General features: G+C 41.7%; 1 protein-coding gene across 2 annotated transcripts in view; it reads right to left on the reverse strand.

Moving 5' to 3' along the window:
* The window catches only part of LOC138447868 (complement C3-like), a 1,306,650-nt gene that overhangs the window by 997,554 nt on the left and 290,280 nt on the right, over nucleotides 1–18,816 (reverse strand). For both annotated transcript variants that reach the window (XM_069604330.1, XM_069604329.1), the window contains exons 10-12: nucleotides 12,264–12,379; nucleotides 6,752–6,901; nucleotides 4,076–4,288 (exon numbers count right to left, since the gene is read on the reverse strand). In XM_069604330.1, coding sequence (XP_069460431.1) covers nucleotides 4,076–4,288; nucleotides 6,752–6,901; nucleotides 12,264–12,379 — 479 coding nt within the window. The remainder of the gene's footprint in view (nucleotides 1–4,075; nucleotides 4,289–6,751; nucleotides 6,902–12,263; nucleotides 12,380–18,816) is intronic.

Below are 18,816 nucleotides of genomic sequence, written 5' to 3' on the forward strand. Positions count from 1 at the left end.
GAGCAGCGCAAACCTCCGCACACAAATTGATTTGAATCCTTGCACAGCAGTGCTTTAAAATGCGCCTTTGGGCATAGGGTGTATCCAAAATTATTTCCGTACAACTGCAAAACCCATCATGATGACATTTTTAAATCATTTAATGTTTCCACACTATTACTTGCCTAATGCACTTTTAAGAATACGACATTATTTTTCAATCCCTGTTGTCATTTTTCAGCATTGGTTTTAGAAAGTGACAAAATTGCCTCCATGGAATATGATTGAGATCAGTCATTTTCTATATTATGACTGCTTAGCAATATCGATTTCCATTGCAGGATCACTAATACTCCCATATGTTCCTCACCTACAGTGCACAATAACGATGGAATAGTACTCTTGTTCTGGAATTCATCATCTCTTCACGGAAATGTATATATATTTTTATTTGTGTTTCAGGTATACATCAAACCATTCAAGATAAAACAGTTATAAAAAGATAAAATATTTAAAAGAAAGGAGAAAACCACATTGTGTTTGTGAGGAACAATTTCATGAGTATCACTTCATTCAATGCACGTGAGACTTTACCCACCAAAGGCGCATTTTTGTCGTTACATTAAGGTGTTCCATTTAACAGAAGACAAAACAAAAGACGAAAAAACAACATTTGTCCTTATGCCACCATCAGATCTATTAATTAAAACGTTCAATTAAAAATCTTACCGAAGCTAAAATGAAAGAGACTTGTGTACCATTCATCAATTTTCCCCATAGGGCATTGAGATATAACACTTGAGGTAGAAACAACAAACGGGCTCAAGAGCTTCAAGGCATAAAAAAACTGGTAACACATTCAATTCACTAGACAAGAATGATGAATTGCTTTTCATTTTATTAATCTTGTCGCACTAACTGCGATGTAATTTGAGAGAAGATGAGCATTGTTTATTAGTCTTTTTCCAAACTCCAGGGTAGTACTGGGACTATACAAAGGAAAGCAGAGATCCAGGCTGCAGGCTGACCCTAAACTTCACTTTTAATGAGCACTTTGGCTGATGGAAACTGCAGATACGGGTGACTGTGTGGGAACTTGTCTGTCTTCCACTGTAAATATTGGGAGGGACAGGATGGCACTAAACAAGTTAGCCCTTTCTCTCTGATCTGTCATTGATTCCAGCTCTGTTCCCCAGCATTTTTCTATTTAATAATTTGTTTGCTCACCTTAAAAGGTCTACCCCTTTTTATTGTTCACTTTGCTCTCATGTATACACTGACCCTATAACTTTCTCTCTTGCCCGTTTCCCCCCATCACTTCTGAGAGACTCTTCTTTAATCTGTCTCTTTCTCACACATCTTGCTTCCTAAATCAGTTGTCTAATTCCCCTCTCTTCGCTGTCCACCTTTGCTGAGCTCTGTATTCCACTTAGACTGCAATGGCCTTAAACGATAGCCTTTCATGTGCACATGCAAAAGGCTATTGTGTCATGCATCTGAAAGGATGGGAAAGGCTGAGTGTGCACACGTGCATTTTTGCTGTGCATGCATGTGAAAGGCTACAGTTATTTGTGCCTGAAAACCTATGCTGCCTATGAAAGGCTAGGTGTGCTCATGTAAGGCTGAGGTCTGTGTGCATGTGAAAGTCTGAATTGCTCATGCAAAGCTGCGGTGCCAAGGTATGTGTTGCTGTGGGTATTGTACATGTTGCCATTTGGACACCATCTTAAATCAATGACAATACCAAAAGCTAAGATTATGGTTAACCCATCTATTACCAGGTTCTATAGTCCGAACCAAGTATGCAGAGAATAGGCTACTATTTATTTAATGAATGCACATGCCATGTGATAGCAACTTGATATGCATGCCGGCATTAAACTCATGACAAATGTGAATTTTGCCCTTAACCAAATATCTTTCCAGCTTTAGTTGGTAGAAATAGTACTTTGGTTTTAAATAACACTCTGTTTTGTAGAGATGTTTTGAAACTTACAAAAAAATCAACATCCAAGCTGAAAAACATATAAATCCATTTTGAGAACAAACAGCATGCTCGAAGCTTTAGTGACTAATTCTTGAATGGAAAATTACAAGAACGCAAATTAACGTTAAGCTAAAAAACATCCTATGAGTTTGGTAAATGTACGTTTAAGACTTAAACACACATAGAAGGTGTTTTATGATAAGGTCACCTTCTTGTAGTCATTGTTTGACAGAATCATGCTTGCTTCTGCATATATCATATGATGGGACTGTGAGCACAGAAACAATGGTTCATCAATGAACCATAACTAATAAGGAGTGTGCCATTTAAAGGCTCTGCCAATAGATAAGTGTGTGTTTATTTTATTTATTTTTACATTTGTATAGCGCAATAAGCCCAAGAGCATCAAGGCACTGTCGCATGACCAATTACTCAGAAATTTACAGACATTGGGATAAGCACAGTGTATTAGTTGTTCAGTAAATGTTACTGTAGTTTCAAAGTTCAGACCAGGTAAAGGGCCTGTGTCCAGCATTGAGGCAAACAGTAGTGTTTTTAGCTTTCTTCTGAAAGTTCTTCTGAAAGTCCAGTAGGAGAGTTCAGCACATATGGTCGGAGAGAGAAGGTTCCAATGTTTGCCAGCTCTGGCTGGGAAACTTGAGCCTCCAGCTTTGGTCTTCTTGAATTTAGGGAGAGTGATATGGTTGGCATAGGCAGCTCTGGGAATTGTTGACTATATGTGAGGCACTAGTTGGAAGCCCTGTTGAATTTTGAATTTGCAAGAGTAGCAGTGTCTGGTCACACGTTCAACAAAAGGCATCCTAATTATAGCACCAGTGGTGAAACACGCCTGTGAGGTCCCTAGGCCCTCTGCTGCCATACATGGGAAACATGTCTTGCATTGGCCCTGATTGAAAGTAAGGATATACAAATTGGCTAATCTTTATTGTTGAATTGCTAATCAAAATATTGTTATTTAGCAGTCTCGACTAATCAATGTTGAAGACTAATTTATGCCTTGAGCTTTAACCTAAGTGACAGTAACGTATATTTACTGGTCAGTGGGCCTTCTTACGAGTACATTGATGCGATAAAAAATGGAGGTAATGTGACGGTAATTCCATTACCGTTGTGTTACCGCGCCATTACCTCACCGCCGTACTATAGGTTTGATGTTAAGGTGGGGGATTGTCCTCCAGCAAAATACTAGGGGTAAATCCTCCCCCTTACTGGCAAAAAACAGCAAAATGACAGTCATTACTGCCACATTACCTATGGGCTCCAAAAGTGGGGACTTAAATACTTAAACTGCCCTACCACCCTTTGTAATCTCACAGTAAATCCCTGGGACGAAGTGGCAGTAACAGTAATTCCGTTTGGCGGTGTTTCGGCATATTTTACGCTCAAATATCACCAAACTCGCAATGAGGCCCAGTGTTTTTCATTATCTTATGTATAAGGATCTCTATCCACTGCACAGTAGACATTATTGCGTCTTAAATTTCCTCCGTAGAAAGATATACATTTCCAGCCCAAGACAATGTAATGCAAAGCTTCTTTGCAGCAGAGATAAGAACAGGAAAAGGGTGGGGCAGCCATTAAAAAAGATAAAAGAAGTGTCTTTCCCTTTTTAATGAATAAAAATACCTGGTCTATGAATAAACCTTGAAAAAAGAGAGAGGTTAGTTAGATAATTCATCATAAGAATTCCTATTCTGAATGTATATGTTATTGTACAGGGTGTGTATTCTAGGTGGCTGTCATGTAAGGCTTATTTGGTTATACAGAAGTTATTCTTTTAAACTATTTTAAAATACAAGGCAGCCTCTGCATTTTAATCACAGTTTGTGAAACAGGCAGGATTCCTTTAAACCTGCTGTGAGCTTAAGAAAACATATTGAATTAATAAGCAAGTCCTGATAAGAACCCTAAATATTGTGCACGTGCGAATGGAACTGCCTATCACAGATTCTGTATACATTGCTCAAACTGTACTTTACTAATTATTGGACCGGGTTCCTAATGGGTGCCCGTCTCTGCAATGCTCGATAGATCCCACCAGAGCCTTCTTACTCCATAGAAGGCCATACAGAATAGAGTTTTCCTTACCAGATAAGTGAAATGCTGGATCTGCTCCTGGATGTCCATGTTTTCGTTCCAGATGTAGAGCGTCGCCATCAGACTTCCCCCAGGTTTTATCACCGTCGACGGGATCCCGATGTGGAGATAATTCTTATAGATCCCATGTCCTTTGTAAGCTGTGGCCGCCATGGATGCAGAGCCCTGGCGGTCTTCTTGGATGCTTCCATCTAATGTTTGCACCTGGACAATGTAACAAAGGGATGTCTCTTTTGTATGTTTGTTAAGCACACGCATCTGTGCAGTCTTGAATGATGGCTTTAGATTTGAAAAGCATCATCGACGCTGGTTCAATCCTCATGTTTACACTTAAAACATTAATTTTATTCATATTAATTGTTCTACGTGTTTCATCGGCCTGAGTGACCTTAGTCTAGCTTCTCGTTTCCTTTATGAGTTCCTCCCACCTGTATTCACATCTTTGGCATAAAACAGATTCACAAATGGCTCAAACTATTCTTGAGAAGTGGGATTCCAGTTTTAGAAAGCTAGTTATATAAAACGGTGACGTTTACCAAGGGATCATGTAATGCTCGTATCTTTTATAGTCCATATTATGCAAAAAGGCAAGTGGTTTACTAATGGGAGGCCTAAGTGACAGCAATAACTGTGTACAGTCAAACCACAGAGAAAGCATGTTTTCCCTTTACCGAGCCCAAATAGTAACTAGTATGCTGTCACAAAGATGTGATGTATCGGTCACAACTTGCATATACAATGTGAATAACTGTGAATTTCGAGGTGTGTTGTAGGTACACCCTGAAATACATAGAGGGCAATTCCCTGCTCTGAGTGATGGATTTGGTTGGCCTGTCAGCATTTTAAACTTCACATTTCTATAATATGTTTCTCTCATCACTGGCCCTGTTATGATAATGTGCAAGTCCTTTTAATTATTTTTAGTTTGTTCTGAAATAAAGAAAATCCCAGACATTATTGGGGAAAACTTTAAAACCTTTTAATTTTAATTTGCTTTTGTCTCCAGCTATGCGCTAGCTTCTGGTTAACTCCATCTCTTGCTACTCACTCCCTGACACTCTGAGAAGGCAAGATCTCATCAATCTATCCCCCCTGTGCTACCTCTCGTTTCTTACCCTATCCTCGATGCCCGTCCCTTGAATGCTTACTGCCCACCCACATAACTGACATAAGGTCCATCCCTATTGTACCAGGGTCCAAGGCTGCCCTGATAAAGCACCTCCTTCCCTGAAAAGAGCATCCGGCCAGTGTGTTGATATCACGTTGGGAAACCGCCGCCATGATCTCCCATCCTGTCCTTTCACCTGTACAGATGATACCGTGCTATCCTCCCTAGCTCCTAACACTTTCTACTTGTCCTGTTCAACAATATTAGGCACCCAATCTTAGATACTATGCATAGCCCTTCTCATGTCTATTCTCTCGTTCTAATTAAATACCAAGAAATACAATTGTCCGCTAAATAGCCAAGTCAGGTCATATGTGGTTAGTAGTCAGCATAGATTTCCTTGGAACCGTATGCGGGATTGGGCTATACCTCAGCATCGGGACATGCTCCGAGGCATCACTCATAGCATGTGGATCTATCGAAGTGATATTTCTAAAGGTTGCTGTTAGCATTTCGATATGGCAAAGTATCTGTAGCATCATTTTGGGTTAAGGATTAATAGTTTTGTTACAGTTTTGTTACAGTTTTGTTACAGATATACTCACATGTGATTCATCTAGCAAAATGTAACTTTGAAAAGTGCAACTTAAAATTACCCAATTTTCAAAAATGAATAAAATATGCACAAAATTACATTTATTTGATCAAAAACAATGATGTAGTTGCAAATATTTTACAATACAATAATAGGTTGCTGTTACTATTGAATGCAATAATTCCAGTTTGAATCCAAGGTTTGGAAGAACACGTCAAAGTAATGTATTTCTGCAAAAGCAATTAATTAAGTAGCCATTATAATATTTGTATACAAACCGTTTAAAAATATGCTTAAATAAGTTTTGAGCATTGTTTTCCCTGAACTTTATACTAAACCTGGTTAGCACTAATAAGAGTAAATAAGGATACTTTAAAAGTATACCAAAAACCTAATTTAATAAACATATATTAAATCATTAATTACATTTGCCATTTTATAACGTAATTATCTTGGTAATTGGAGGCAGACAGGGGTGTTTTGCTGTAAATAGGGTTCGAATTTGGGGTCTCCTACCTTCAGAAAGCATCCATATAATGCATTTCTTTTTTAACTAGTAGGAATAGTAATCATGTTTGAAGTGAATTTATTTCTGGGCTGGAGGGAGAGGTAGGTTTGTAATAGAGAGGTAGGTATAATGAAGTAGTTTAGGATATGTTACTGTTTGAGATTTTAATAACTCTGTTGTAAGGTAGCATGCTGTTGTGAAATACTATGTACATTTATTTCTTTTAAGAATGTTGCTTCATACCGAAAGACAAATAAACTAAAATCAGGAAACCAAAAAAATAGCCAAATTGATGTACAGATACAAACCCCACATGAAAGTTCCTACAATAATATACTGAAAGGTTTATTAAAGAAATGAAGACACTGACTCTCAGTGGAAGATACCAGTGCTGGGAAACGGATTACAGGTAATTTCATTCTTATTTTTCTGAGATCGGTTCCCTGAGGCACCTACCGTAATTGGTAACTGAGAGGAACCTGGTTGCGTGTTGAGATTGAGTGTTAAAGTGCCATCCTCTTGAGTCAAGCCGTAGTATCCTGCAGGATTGACAGTCTTCACAGGGACACGTGAAGCAGGACTGTTATCCGGGTGCATCACAGACACCTGGAGATTGAAAAGTGAAAGTCTGTGAGTCATGAGCAAGTGGAGATGAACTGTAGTGATTTTGAGCAAGAATGTGTCTGCTTCTCAGATAAGTTCAATAAGGCATAAGTTCAATAAGGCATAAGTTCAATAAAACTATTGGTAGGCTATGCAGGCACACACATTCTAGCTAATACTGGGATTTGTTCAGGCTCTTCACCTGGGGCAATACAAAATAAACTGAAAAGGGTCTCACAGCACTAAAAGGAGTGAGATCATGCATTATCCCGGAGGATAGCTCAGCGCCAATGTGCTCGCCTTGGAAACAAGATAACATGAAGCAACACATGTTCGATCCCCGGGTCCGCGCTTAGAAACCTCCGGTTAAGGTGCCTTATAAAATGTCATGTAAATGCAATTGTTTGTGAGTTTAAAAGGCCAGTGCTTGCAGGGTGCATGAGTCGGTAATTTCTCCACATATGAAACGTAACCTCCAACATCTTTCCTCTGCTATTCTGGGGAGAGTGGCCTGGTTGTCAACTATCAACAGGGCCATTACTTAAAAATATAGAAATAAATACACTGCTTAGATGTAAACCACGGTAAAGACAGACAAGGCTATGCCTGTTCTTTCAGCAGAAGTGACCTTGAGGTCACACTTCCCATACCATGTCCATTAGAGTTGCTATCAGGGCCTCACAGGCCTTGAAGGGGGAGGCGGACATAAACATGAGCCAGCCTCTACCTGGTGACATGCCTAAAGTTAAAGGCAATTAAAGGAAACAAAGGAAAAGGCTGCAGTTGAATTAGTAGGAAAATACATATTATTGCATAAAAGAGGCAGCGTATACACCACAAAGGTCATTCCAGACTTTTATTAAAGGTGACATTCACCCCCTTCGAACAATGCTAAAACAGTTTTTGAGTGATAAACGTAACTAAGTTATTAATAAAAATTTGATTTGGGCCTCCCCTTGATTCGCAGAGATTTGAAAGTTGGTGAGAGGGTGAAGGAAATAAATAACATGAGAACTATGAAGTGGCATATTTTTCACTGATACAGCTCCTGTTTAAATGAAGAAAACATTTATCTCTGCATAGGAAAGGTGTTCCGACTTCAGATTAGCATCATCTGATTTGCCTTAAAATGTAGTTCTTAAAAATATGTTCATACATGGAAAAATTTGAATAATCAGTGTGCTAGCCATGTTGATAGATGTTTAGAGTTTTAAACATGCCAAACCCATTGTCAAATTGGGATGACAAAGATTTCTCCTCCCTAAACTGCCCTAAACTCACTCCCCTCATCTCTTTGTCCTATTAGCACACAGGTGGGAGGTGGGTAGAGAAGACCAACCAATCGTGGGAATCATGTCACGTTGGTGATGTCATTTGCCCTATAAGTAGACCAGTTTGCATTAGAACTGGGCTTTTTCGCGTATTCCGGGAGGCGACCTGCTGCTGAAAACCTGCGAGAAACATCCCAGCAGAGAGGCCCAAATCTTGCATTGGAGACAGGAACCAGGAGACATAGAAGCTGACTGGGGCTCCTTGGAGGATTTAGAGAAGACTCTTCTTGACTGGCACCATTGCTTTCCCAGAGGTGCCCTGCTGTTCCCTGGTGTCCTTTCCAAGGCCTCTCCTGTAAGTAAAACTATCCCCAAAGCCATTGATTGTGTAGGCTCTGCATTTTTTCTTTTTTATGTTTTAACCATTTTATTTATTATTTTAAATAAACATACAAAAACAGAACAACAATCTCATCTCAATAACATATAATTAAATCCAGATTGCAAAATTCATAGCATTACTAGGATTAATACAGAACCATTGTTAAATTCATAAAAATATAGAAACTAATAATCAATGCAGAGCACTATTTTACAATCATTTAATAGATCTATGACATCTATGACACATAACAAACAAGACAAAACAACAGAAAAACACACAACTAACAGACAACCAAATACCTGACACTGTACTTCTAACAGTATAAATGATTAAAAGGTCCCCAAAGCTGAGAGTAATGTTCCTCTCTTCCTTGTCTGAATAACATAACTTGTTCATAGTTCGACATGGTTTGCACATCCAATAACCATTCCTCCACCTTTGGTTTCTTTCTTGACTTTCAGACTCATAATATTTGCTTTGCTGCTAGTACCAAAACCCTATTACTCCAATCCGCTTAACCCCTGGCCCTATGCCCCTTCCTCTATTGGATAATAAGATTGTCGAATAGAAAGTACATGGAAGTCTCTCCTCCACCACGATGTCCAATCTATCCAATACTTCAGACCAAAAATCAGGCACTCTTGAGCATACCCACAGCATATGCATTAAGGATCCTCCGCTACATCCACATCCCCAACAAGAATCAACATCCAAAAGCCCTAATCTAGCCTTCTTAGACGGTGTCCAATATAATCTGTAAAGGATCCTTTGCCTAATATATCGCAGCCGCAAACCCATTTTTGCTTGCACCCCTACATGAAGCAAATAGTCCCTTTCTTTCATAGGAATATCTGCACCAAGATCATTCATCCAACCTGGCGAAGCTTATCCCAAGCCTCCACATCCGTCCTATCCATTGGCATCAACCTCATGTACCTCAGCACACAGGGTAGAGCGAAGAATCTCACACATTGAAGGCCTCTCTTTCATAACCTCATCCAACATCCTTGTCCTTTCAATCGAAAGGGCTTTCAAAATCTTGTAACGTTCTCTTTCCCTAGCCCCAATCCCAAAAGACACTCTCAATCGGTCAAAGGGAATCATGTGATCATTTTGCCACACATCACGAATTTGAAGTATGCCCTTACTGATCCAACTTTTCCAGCATAAAGGTCTATTCGCCAATTGTAACCCTACATTATGCCACAAAGATGCATCATAATGCATCCAGATATTGTCCAGATATTGTCCCCATCATTTTTCATAAAGCACTGTAACGCCTCCCTAGTAGCGCACATAGTAGGATGTTTCTTTACCGGATTCGGCATTTTTGACATTGAGCCCTCTCAATAATATGCCAATTGGGAACATAATTGATAACTTCAGAGAAGTAAGAAGTCGATTTTTTCAGGACAAAACCAGTGCAATAATTCATCAGGTTTGGGTACCCAAACCCCCATCCTTTACAGGACATGTCAAAATATATTTAGGCACTTTTGGCCTATTACCTTCTCCTCAAAGAAATTCTTGGAAGACTGTCAACAGGATAAATCAGCTTTTTTGTGAATTTCAGAGGGATGGACTGTATGATGAAGAGAATCTTTAGCAAAAGTACCATTTTATGGCGTTAACCTTGGCCCATACCACCATCTTCAATTGGCCCCACTTTAATATGTCCCTTTTAATAATCTCCAATATTCTCGATGCATTGAATTCAGCCATTCTTTTCAAATCTCGGACCAAGTAAATACCCAGATACTTCATTGCCCCCATTTCCCAGTGGCAGTTCCAGGAGCCTAAAACATTTAGTGGAATACTCACATCCAGAGGGAAGACCACTGTTTCCCCCAATTTATCTTGTGGCCTGATAACTGACCTACCTCCTCAAACATACATTTAACTTTCTCACATCCCTTTGCCGGATTAGACAAAACAATAGTCATGTCATCAGCATAACACAAAACCTTTACTTCACTATCCCCAAATCGAAGGCCATGAAGACCCTGTTCTTATTTTAGGTATATAATAAGGGGTTCCAATGCCAGATTAAACAGGTAAGGAGACAATGGGCATCCCTGTCTAGTCCCCTCAGACAGCAAGAATGAGGGCAGACATAAAACCATTCACCCATACCTTCGCACTAATATCAGAGTTCAATGTTCTAATGGTTTTTATGAATGCGTCACCAAATCCCATTCTCTTAAGAGTTTGATACAGAAAAGACCAGTTGACCCTGTCAAAGGCCTTCTCCGCGTCCATAAAAATGAATAAGGTATCCCAGGTTTTCACCTTTCGTAGACCCATAATGTCAATCAACGTCCTAATATGATCATAACCATATCTACCTCTCATAAATCCAACTTGAGAGCTACCAATTAGCTTACCAATGCACACATCCAGTATATTAGTCAATATGCTTGTAAATAGCTTAAGGTCCCCATTCAAAAGTGAAACCAGCCTGTAATTCTCACATTTCTTACAATTTTTCCCCGGTTTCAGAAGAACTATAACACAGGCTTCTCTCATTGTGGGACAAATCACCCCGTTCCTCATAAAACCATTATACAGAGTGCACAGGAATGGCACCAACACACCACTCAACGCCTGGTAAAATTCCACCGGGAGACCGTCTAGACCCGGTGATTTACCTTTATTGATTTGTTTAATTGCTATCAATAATTCCTCCTCCGTAATAGGGCTATCCACCATCACTGACTGATCTTCATCCAATTTTGGCATAACAATCTTATCAAAAAAGGAGTCCATACTATCCGTATTCGGAAATTGATCTTCTTGATATAAATAATGATAAAATCTCCTAAAACCTTCGCATATCTCACCCCTTTTAGTCTTATATTCACCATTTTCATCTTCCAATTTTTGGACAAAGGAACGTTCCGTGAGGCCCCGTAATCTTTTTGCTAGTAGCTTACCATTTTTGTCTCCTTGCTCCCAGAACTTTTGCCTCATAAAGAACATGCCTTTTTCGTATTGAACCTCCATTTTCTGTTTGAGTTGATCTTTAAGTCTTCCTACCCCTATTCTGTCCCCATTACTCTTTGAGTCTGCATATTTTTTCTGAGCTGCATCCAACTCCTCTTCCAATTTCTTAAGTTCAGCCCTATCCTTTTTCCTTACACAGGATGTAATATTCATTAGTTCCCCCTGTACAGCTGCCTTATAGCTGTTCCAGACCATAATATCAGGAGATGAGCCTACATTTATTTCAAAGAAATTGTTCGTGAATCCCTCTGGAGAGTCAGTTACCCCTTGTTCTTGTAACACATAGGTTTTTAGTCGCCACTTAGAAAACCCCGAACTTTCCTGCCCCATATTCATCTGCATCGTCTTCAGGGTGTGGTCCGAAATACCTCTTTCCTTAATAGTCACATCATGGACCTTGCCAGCCAACCTATCAGAAATAAGGAAGTAATCAATCCTCGAGTGGGAGTCATGCACCGGCAAATAAAAGGAGAATTCTTTCTCCCTCGGATGAACAAACCTCCAAGCATCAACCAAATCCAGGCTATCTAAAAACTCTTTAAAAGCCCTACTTGTGCTCTCAGCAGTATATCTACATTGTGCCGAACGGTCTATTTTTGTCATGATGCCTACCCCCGGGGACCCAGACCAAGTCCAGCAACCCACACAAACTCTCATACACACAAACACAACTGATAAATAGAACAACTGTTAAGAAAATACTTACCACACATGGATATATTAGCCCAGGTTTGAAGTATTGGGGAGACTTTGTAAATGCTATTTTGTAGGGTGAATTGACAATTTGAATTCCAGTTTTCTCAGCTTCCACCATCTCACTGCCTGCCAAGAGACATGAAAACCACATATCTTTGATTAGACTTTGTCAACTTCCATAGGGCGTTTACAGCCTTGGCCCTGGGGTAAAACACGTGGCACTGTGAAAACTGAGATTGAAAAGAGGCAGCACCAAAAAAGGTTTTCAAAGGGAGGATACACAGTAGACAAGTCCTGGCGATAAGTGACTGAATTGGCATAGAGTACACTACTGCAACAGGCATTTATGGGTTTTGGCACAAACTGTAGTTGCTGAGCACAAGCTTCTGGCAAAATACATGATACAGAAGGAATATTAGAGAATGGGTGTTGAGAAGCAGAATATTGTTTGGTATATGAACTGGTAATAATTGTGGCATGAATTGGCAGCATGCTAGGATCTACACACACACACACACACACACACACACACACACACACACACACACACACACACACACACACACACACACACACACACACACACACACACACACACACACACACACACACACACACACACACACACACACACACACACACACACACACACACACACACACACACACACACACACACACACACACACACACACACACACACACACACACACACCTGCAGCCTACCCCAACTCTCCAATCGATATCCCTGAACAATTCAAGGTTTTGGCAGCATCCACTCAGAAAAGGCCAGCCAGACTGCACTTTTGCAGGCACACACAGGGATGTAAATTGGGATGTCTGTGATACCTTAATCCATTGAATCCTGGATACCACTGACACAAATCAAACGTTGCAATGCCCACATAGGCACAAAAGGACAGAATAGCCACTTCTCAGGGCAGACACAAAAACAAAACACAGGGAGCAAGAGGCTGTAACACTGTGCAACCATATAATCTGCATAAGGTTGCCAACATTCAATGAATCTATTTACAGAGGAGGCCACACACCCTGGGACAAAATGGGGCAATTTTGTAGTATCCCTTAATTATAGCCAGATGGCCTTCTTAGAACAGCACACCAAAATACAGTTGTGCTTTCAGTGGGACTTCAAGAAAGGACTTTCTGTTAACATAAATAACTCAGGAAGCATAAAAGCCACCAAATGTCAATGGGACTAACAGAGTCTGCAAAGAGAGGGTCAAAAATGATTTTCTGAACGAACAAAGCCAGATGTTCCATCAGGGTTGACTAATTGCTTTCAGGGTAGGACACCAGGTTCAACTGGGTTACACTGGTTGAGAAGATTATCCTTACACGTATTCTCAGCGATCAAGTCCACCAACTGCAGGCTGAGGTACCGTCTGTAGGAATTTTCTTTTTCTTGAAAGAATCGGTCTGTTCCTGATGACCCCCCAAAGTTGTTACCTTCCCTGAACATCCAAGGAGCTTTTTAGCATAAATCCCAGTAGAAGGACCTACAAATACAGAGGGGTCTACAACACTAGAGAGCCAAGTCCCTGCAATAACCCTATCTTTCTCCCTAGGAAGATAGCCTAAGGGCAGGAAGTGTCATAGGTTGGAGGTGCACTTCCTCTCTCCTGCTCTTGGATTTGGGCAGCTTTCCGGGCTTAGGAGTAAACTTCTTAGCAACCTGACCGTTGGGAGGAGGTCTGGCACAATCCACAGTTAAAATGAGTAACCATCCTTTAGAGAAGACTTTCACCACCATGTCATCCCCTTGAAGACTTTAACTTGGGACACGTTCTTGGGAACTCATACATGTGACAGTAATCCTGTCATTAAATTGTACAGTAACTTTAAGTAGTGGAAAATCTTTGTGGGAGTCTACTAGCTAGTTTAGCACATTTAAAGGAGCCTTTTAAGAGACACCCTTGACCAATCAGGCTACTGTCCACTGCTGTAGTAGGGCATCAGTGTCCCTCCACCCAGTGGTCTGTTTACCATCTATATATGGAGCATGGAGGTACTGTCTATATAAGGGAATCTATATGTCTACATTGGGACTTTGTTCCTGAATCTGAATAGATGCTGAGGCTATTTCAAACGGAATTTCAAAGAATCCTTCTTCAAAATCAGAGGGCAAGCAACCTTTTTGGGGCACTTATGGTGTCCCCTGGAGTTGTCTATTCTCCCACAGTTACAGTAAATGCCTGAAATCTTTGGAATGTCTGACACTCCACTACTCACCTTACCTGTAGTGGTACCACTAACCATATGACGCCACCTTTACTTTTGAGCTGATATGGAGGGATTTTTCTCCTGACCTGGCTTCTCAATCTCTTTGGCTTTCTCTGTGAGACACCCACATGTCAGCAGCGATAGCTAGCTTTTTTGAAGTCCATGACCTTACATTCAGCAAAGTACTGTTGCAACTCAAAGGTAAAAGAATCCAGCATGACCAATTCACCAACCCATACACAGTTATCAGGAACACAGTCATGTCATCAAACCCATACTGTCGTTGTTTATAGGCTCCTAATGTGTCCCAGGTATTGTGTGTGTGGGAGTCTTACCAAATATCACTAAGTATGCCATGCAAGTACACATCACAAAAGAAGTTGTACGGGGTACAAAACCGACATTTTATTGTAGAAACCAAAAAAGAAAGAATAAAGTGGTTTTCTGTAGAAATGTGTTGGCAGGGCTCACAAATACTTAAAAATCCCAATAGACCTGCAGGACGGGTTTCTTAGCTTAAATACCATAGCCTTTCTGGGTGAAACACGTGACCATGTTGTTGACTACATGTTCTCTTGCCAATCACCTTTACTGGTGGAATTATGCCAAATGACAAATTGTAAAGGCATTTTAATTTAGCCTTACACTCACACAACATTTTGTAAACAAGATTAGACTAACACAGGTGAGCAGATACATTTATTTATAACATTTTTGTAACACCCAAACCCAAGGGTATCACAACGTTTTGTACAATAGCATAAATATACAGTATGCAACAGATATGCAACATAGATAGGCAGTAGTCAGTAATGGTAGTTCAATAATCTAGTTATTTGTATTTATCAAACAGGCAGGTTTTTACATGCCTTTTGAAAATGGAATAGGACTGTTTATTTCTGAGCGCAGTGGAATAGTGTTCCAGAGGGAGGGAGCTGTGACACAAAAGCTAGCACCTCCTGCTCTTTTGCTCTTGAATCGCAGGGTAATCACAAGGATACTGGATCTAGAGGTTGAACTGGGAGATTTTGCAAGATGCATTCATCGAGGTAGAGAGTAGATTCCTTGTAAATGCACTGGTGGGCAATAGTCAAAGATTTGAAATCAACTTGTGCTTTGATGTGTAGCCAGTGTGCTTCACATCTGACTGCTGAAATGTGATCAGAACAATTAAGAGGCAAGGCGGCATGCAGTGCTTTTTTTGCAGCAATTGGAGTTTCTTTAAGTTGCCGGCCGAGGTGCCCATCAGGAGTCTTGTGAGGATGAGTGCTCGTGCGAGGGTGAGGCTGTAACTTGGTGAGAGGAATTGCCTGATCAGAGATTAGTCTGGTGCCATGTAGGCTGTGGCAGAGGCTAATGCATTAATGTGCATCCAGGGGTACATCCAATGTTTTGATGTGTTTCAAGACCAGTATGGATGTGCCATCAATGCAGTATCCAGGTTTCGAAGGGATTGTGTCCTCCGACGTATTCCTTATTTTGATAGATCATCTCCCAGCTTGCTGGCCTCAGAAATATTTTTTCAGTAGAGGGCGCTGCGCGTCGACGTCCCTCGAGCCGGTGTCCATCGACGCCTCCGTATCAGCACCGACGTCACCACGTGTATAAATAGAGTCGCGCAGCCTCCGTTGCTCAGTTCCGTTTTTCCGCGTTTCGTGGGGCCTCGGAATATCGCTGCTCAGTTCTTCAGTCAAATATATCAATATATTCCTCGTGAATACCGACTCGTACTCGTACTGGCTTCCTCACCCGAACCGACGACTCCACGGTCCGGCTTCAAAAAATGTCGAGACTGTGAAAAGAAAATGTCGTTGACAGATCCTCACAGGATCTGTTTGTGGTGCTTGGGAATCGAGCACCATTGTTCGGAGTGCGAGGTAGCATGTCCATGACGGCAAAAGCCTTGAAGGAGCGTAAGGGGAAGCTCGAGAGAGGTAAGGCAGTTAAAATTTCTTCGAAAGTTTCCTCGGCAGAGTCGAGACATTCGTCTCCTCGCCATCACAAAAGACATTCTCGTTCTAGGTCTCGAAGCAGTTCCCATCACTCTTTGAGATCTAAGCATTCAAAAAAGAGATGTCGAAGATCCCCTTCCTCGTCTTCGTCTTCTTCCGTTTCCCCAAAAAGGGTCTCCTGCCCCACAAAACATAGCTCTCAGGCTGAGTGGGAGGAATTCAGGAAAAAGATGCTAAGCGTCTTCGAGAAAGCGGCCTCGACCCCCTTGAAGACTGCTGAGGGTGATACCCTGGGTGAAAGACCTGAAAAATCAAAAAGCCGCGAGTCGCAGTACCCGGCGAAAGAAGCCACTCGAGAGCGTCACAAACCCTCGAGTAAAGGCAAAGTTGCGTCTTTGATGCCATCGTCGAAGATCCCTTCGACACATAGATCGGCGTTGTCGACGCCGTTATCAAAGGGTTCTTCGACACACAGGTCAGTCGAGTCGACGCCGCCTTCGACGCCGACATTGACGCCGAGAAAGGATAAACCCACGGCCACCTCACAGCCATCTCGAGCACGAGAATGTCGTCGACAACCTCGAGTAGAATCCCGATACTCTCGAGTTCAACGAGGCCTCTACCACCTTTCTCAATGCCTTTTTTCGATGGCTTTGATGGCTTTGAAGCCTTTAACGTCTGCGTCGACGACATCAACGTTTTCTCAGCCAATCATGACAAATTTGGCTCCTTCTGCTCTGGAAATGGGATTTATACCATTTTCAAGACCTAATCACTCCAGGGTCTTATCTTCTATTTATGAAGACGGGGAGGATTTGGATCAGGAAAGACCTTTTGAGTTGCAGGGATCTGCAACTCCTGCACCAGAGGAATTTACCTCTGAGGAAGGTAGGTTGAAAGACCTTCATGAAACCCTACAGGAAGCAAGTGGGTTGGACACTTCCCCAGAAGTGGAATTTGCCACACCAGACCCAGGGGAACATGCTGAAACCCCTTATAGAAGCTTGATGGCAAGCATAATAGAGTTTATGGGATGGTCCACACCCTCACCTGCTTTTCAGCAAGACGACCTCACAGACATCTTGGTCAAAGTCCACAGGAGGATCCTGTGGTGCCATTTCATGCGGCATTACAAAGGAGAATATTGGCAAACTGGGAAACACCTGAGGTAATCCCAGCAGTTAACAAAAAATTATTAGCTAAATATCGGGTGTCTTCTGCTGACCCTGAATATTTCTCCAAACACCCAACTCCGGATAGTCTGGTTGTTCAGGCAGCTACTTCAGCAGGTAGTAAATCGGCTTACCCTACTGTTCCACAGGACAGGGATGATAAGAGATAGGACTCTATGGCCAAAAAAGTATTTTCCGCATGTAGCATGGCGTTGAAATCCATCAATGCTACTTGTACGCTCGCAAGGTTCAGCCACACATTTTGGGAGTGTGCTTCATCAGCGGCTGACTGCCTCCCAGAGGGAGAAGAAAGGGAAGCGTTTCTCAACATCATTAAGGATGGTAAGGACGCAATGTGCATATCCCTTCAGACTGGCATCGATTCTGCGGACAGTATCAGCAGGGCCATTGCGGCAAGTACAACAACCAGGAGATTTGCTTGGTTGCGAAAGTCTGGTTTTGCTCCAGATGTGCAAAGCAGACTCTTGAATATGCCCTTTGACGGCTCTTCTTTGTTTGGTAAGAAGGCGGATGACAGTTTAGAAAAACTACAAACATCAAAGGCAGCAGCAAAATCCTTAGGAGCTGCAATCCGTCAGACACCATATTGCCCCTCAGGAACCTCTTGGAGAGATAAGTCCTTTCGCTTCTATTCCGCATTAGGAAAGGGCAGAGGACAGCCGGTTCAAAGGGGTCAGAAGAAATTCACCCGAGGTGGACGGGGTAAAAACACAAAAGCCGCAGCAGCAGCAGGTGCCTCTTTACCCTTGTCATCTGCATCAGCCGCCTCCAAACCGCTCTGAGGACTCTCTTCCCAAAACACCAGTAGGGGGCAGGTTAACTCAACATCTGACGGAATGGCAGGCTATTAAGTCAGATGCTTGGGCATTGGAGACAGTTGCCCAAGGTTACTGCCTGCCTTTTCTTCGCATCCCTCAGAGTCATCCACCGGGGAACAGCTCTCTGAAAGTTCCAGATCCACTCCTCTTGCAGGACATTGTAGACCTGCTAGAGAAAGGTGCCATGGAACCGGTACCTGTAGCGGAGAGGAACAAGGGCTGGTACTCCCCCTACTTTCTCATACCGAAGAAAGACGGAGGACTGAGACCTATCTTGGACTTACGAGAATTGAACAAGTTCCTCAGGAAGGACAAGTTCAAGATGGTAACTCTCTCTCAGATCCTTCGGGCCCTCCA

This window comes from Ambystoma mexicanum, chromosome 3q, assembly GCF_040938575.1.
Source record: "Ambystoma mexicanum isolate Mex_15411 chromosome 3q, UKY_AmexF1_1, whole genome shotgun sequence".
Taxonomy (NCBI): domain Eukaryota; kingdom Metazoa; phylum Chordata; class Amphibia; order Caudata; family Ambystomatidae; genus Ambystoma; species Ambystoma mexicanum.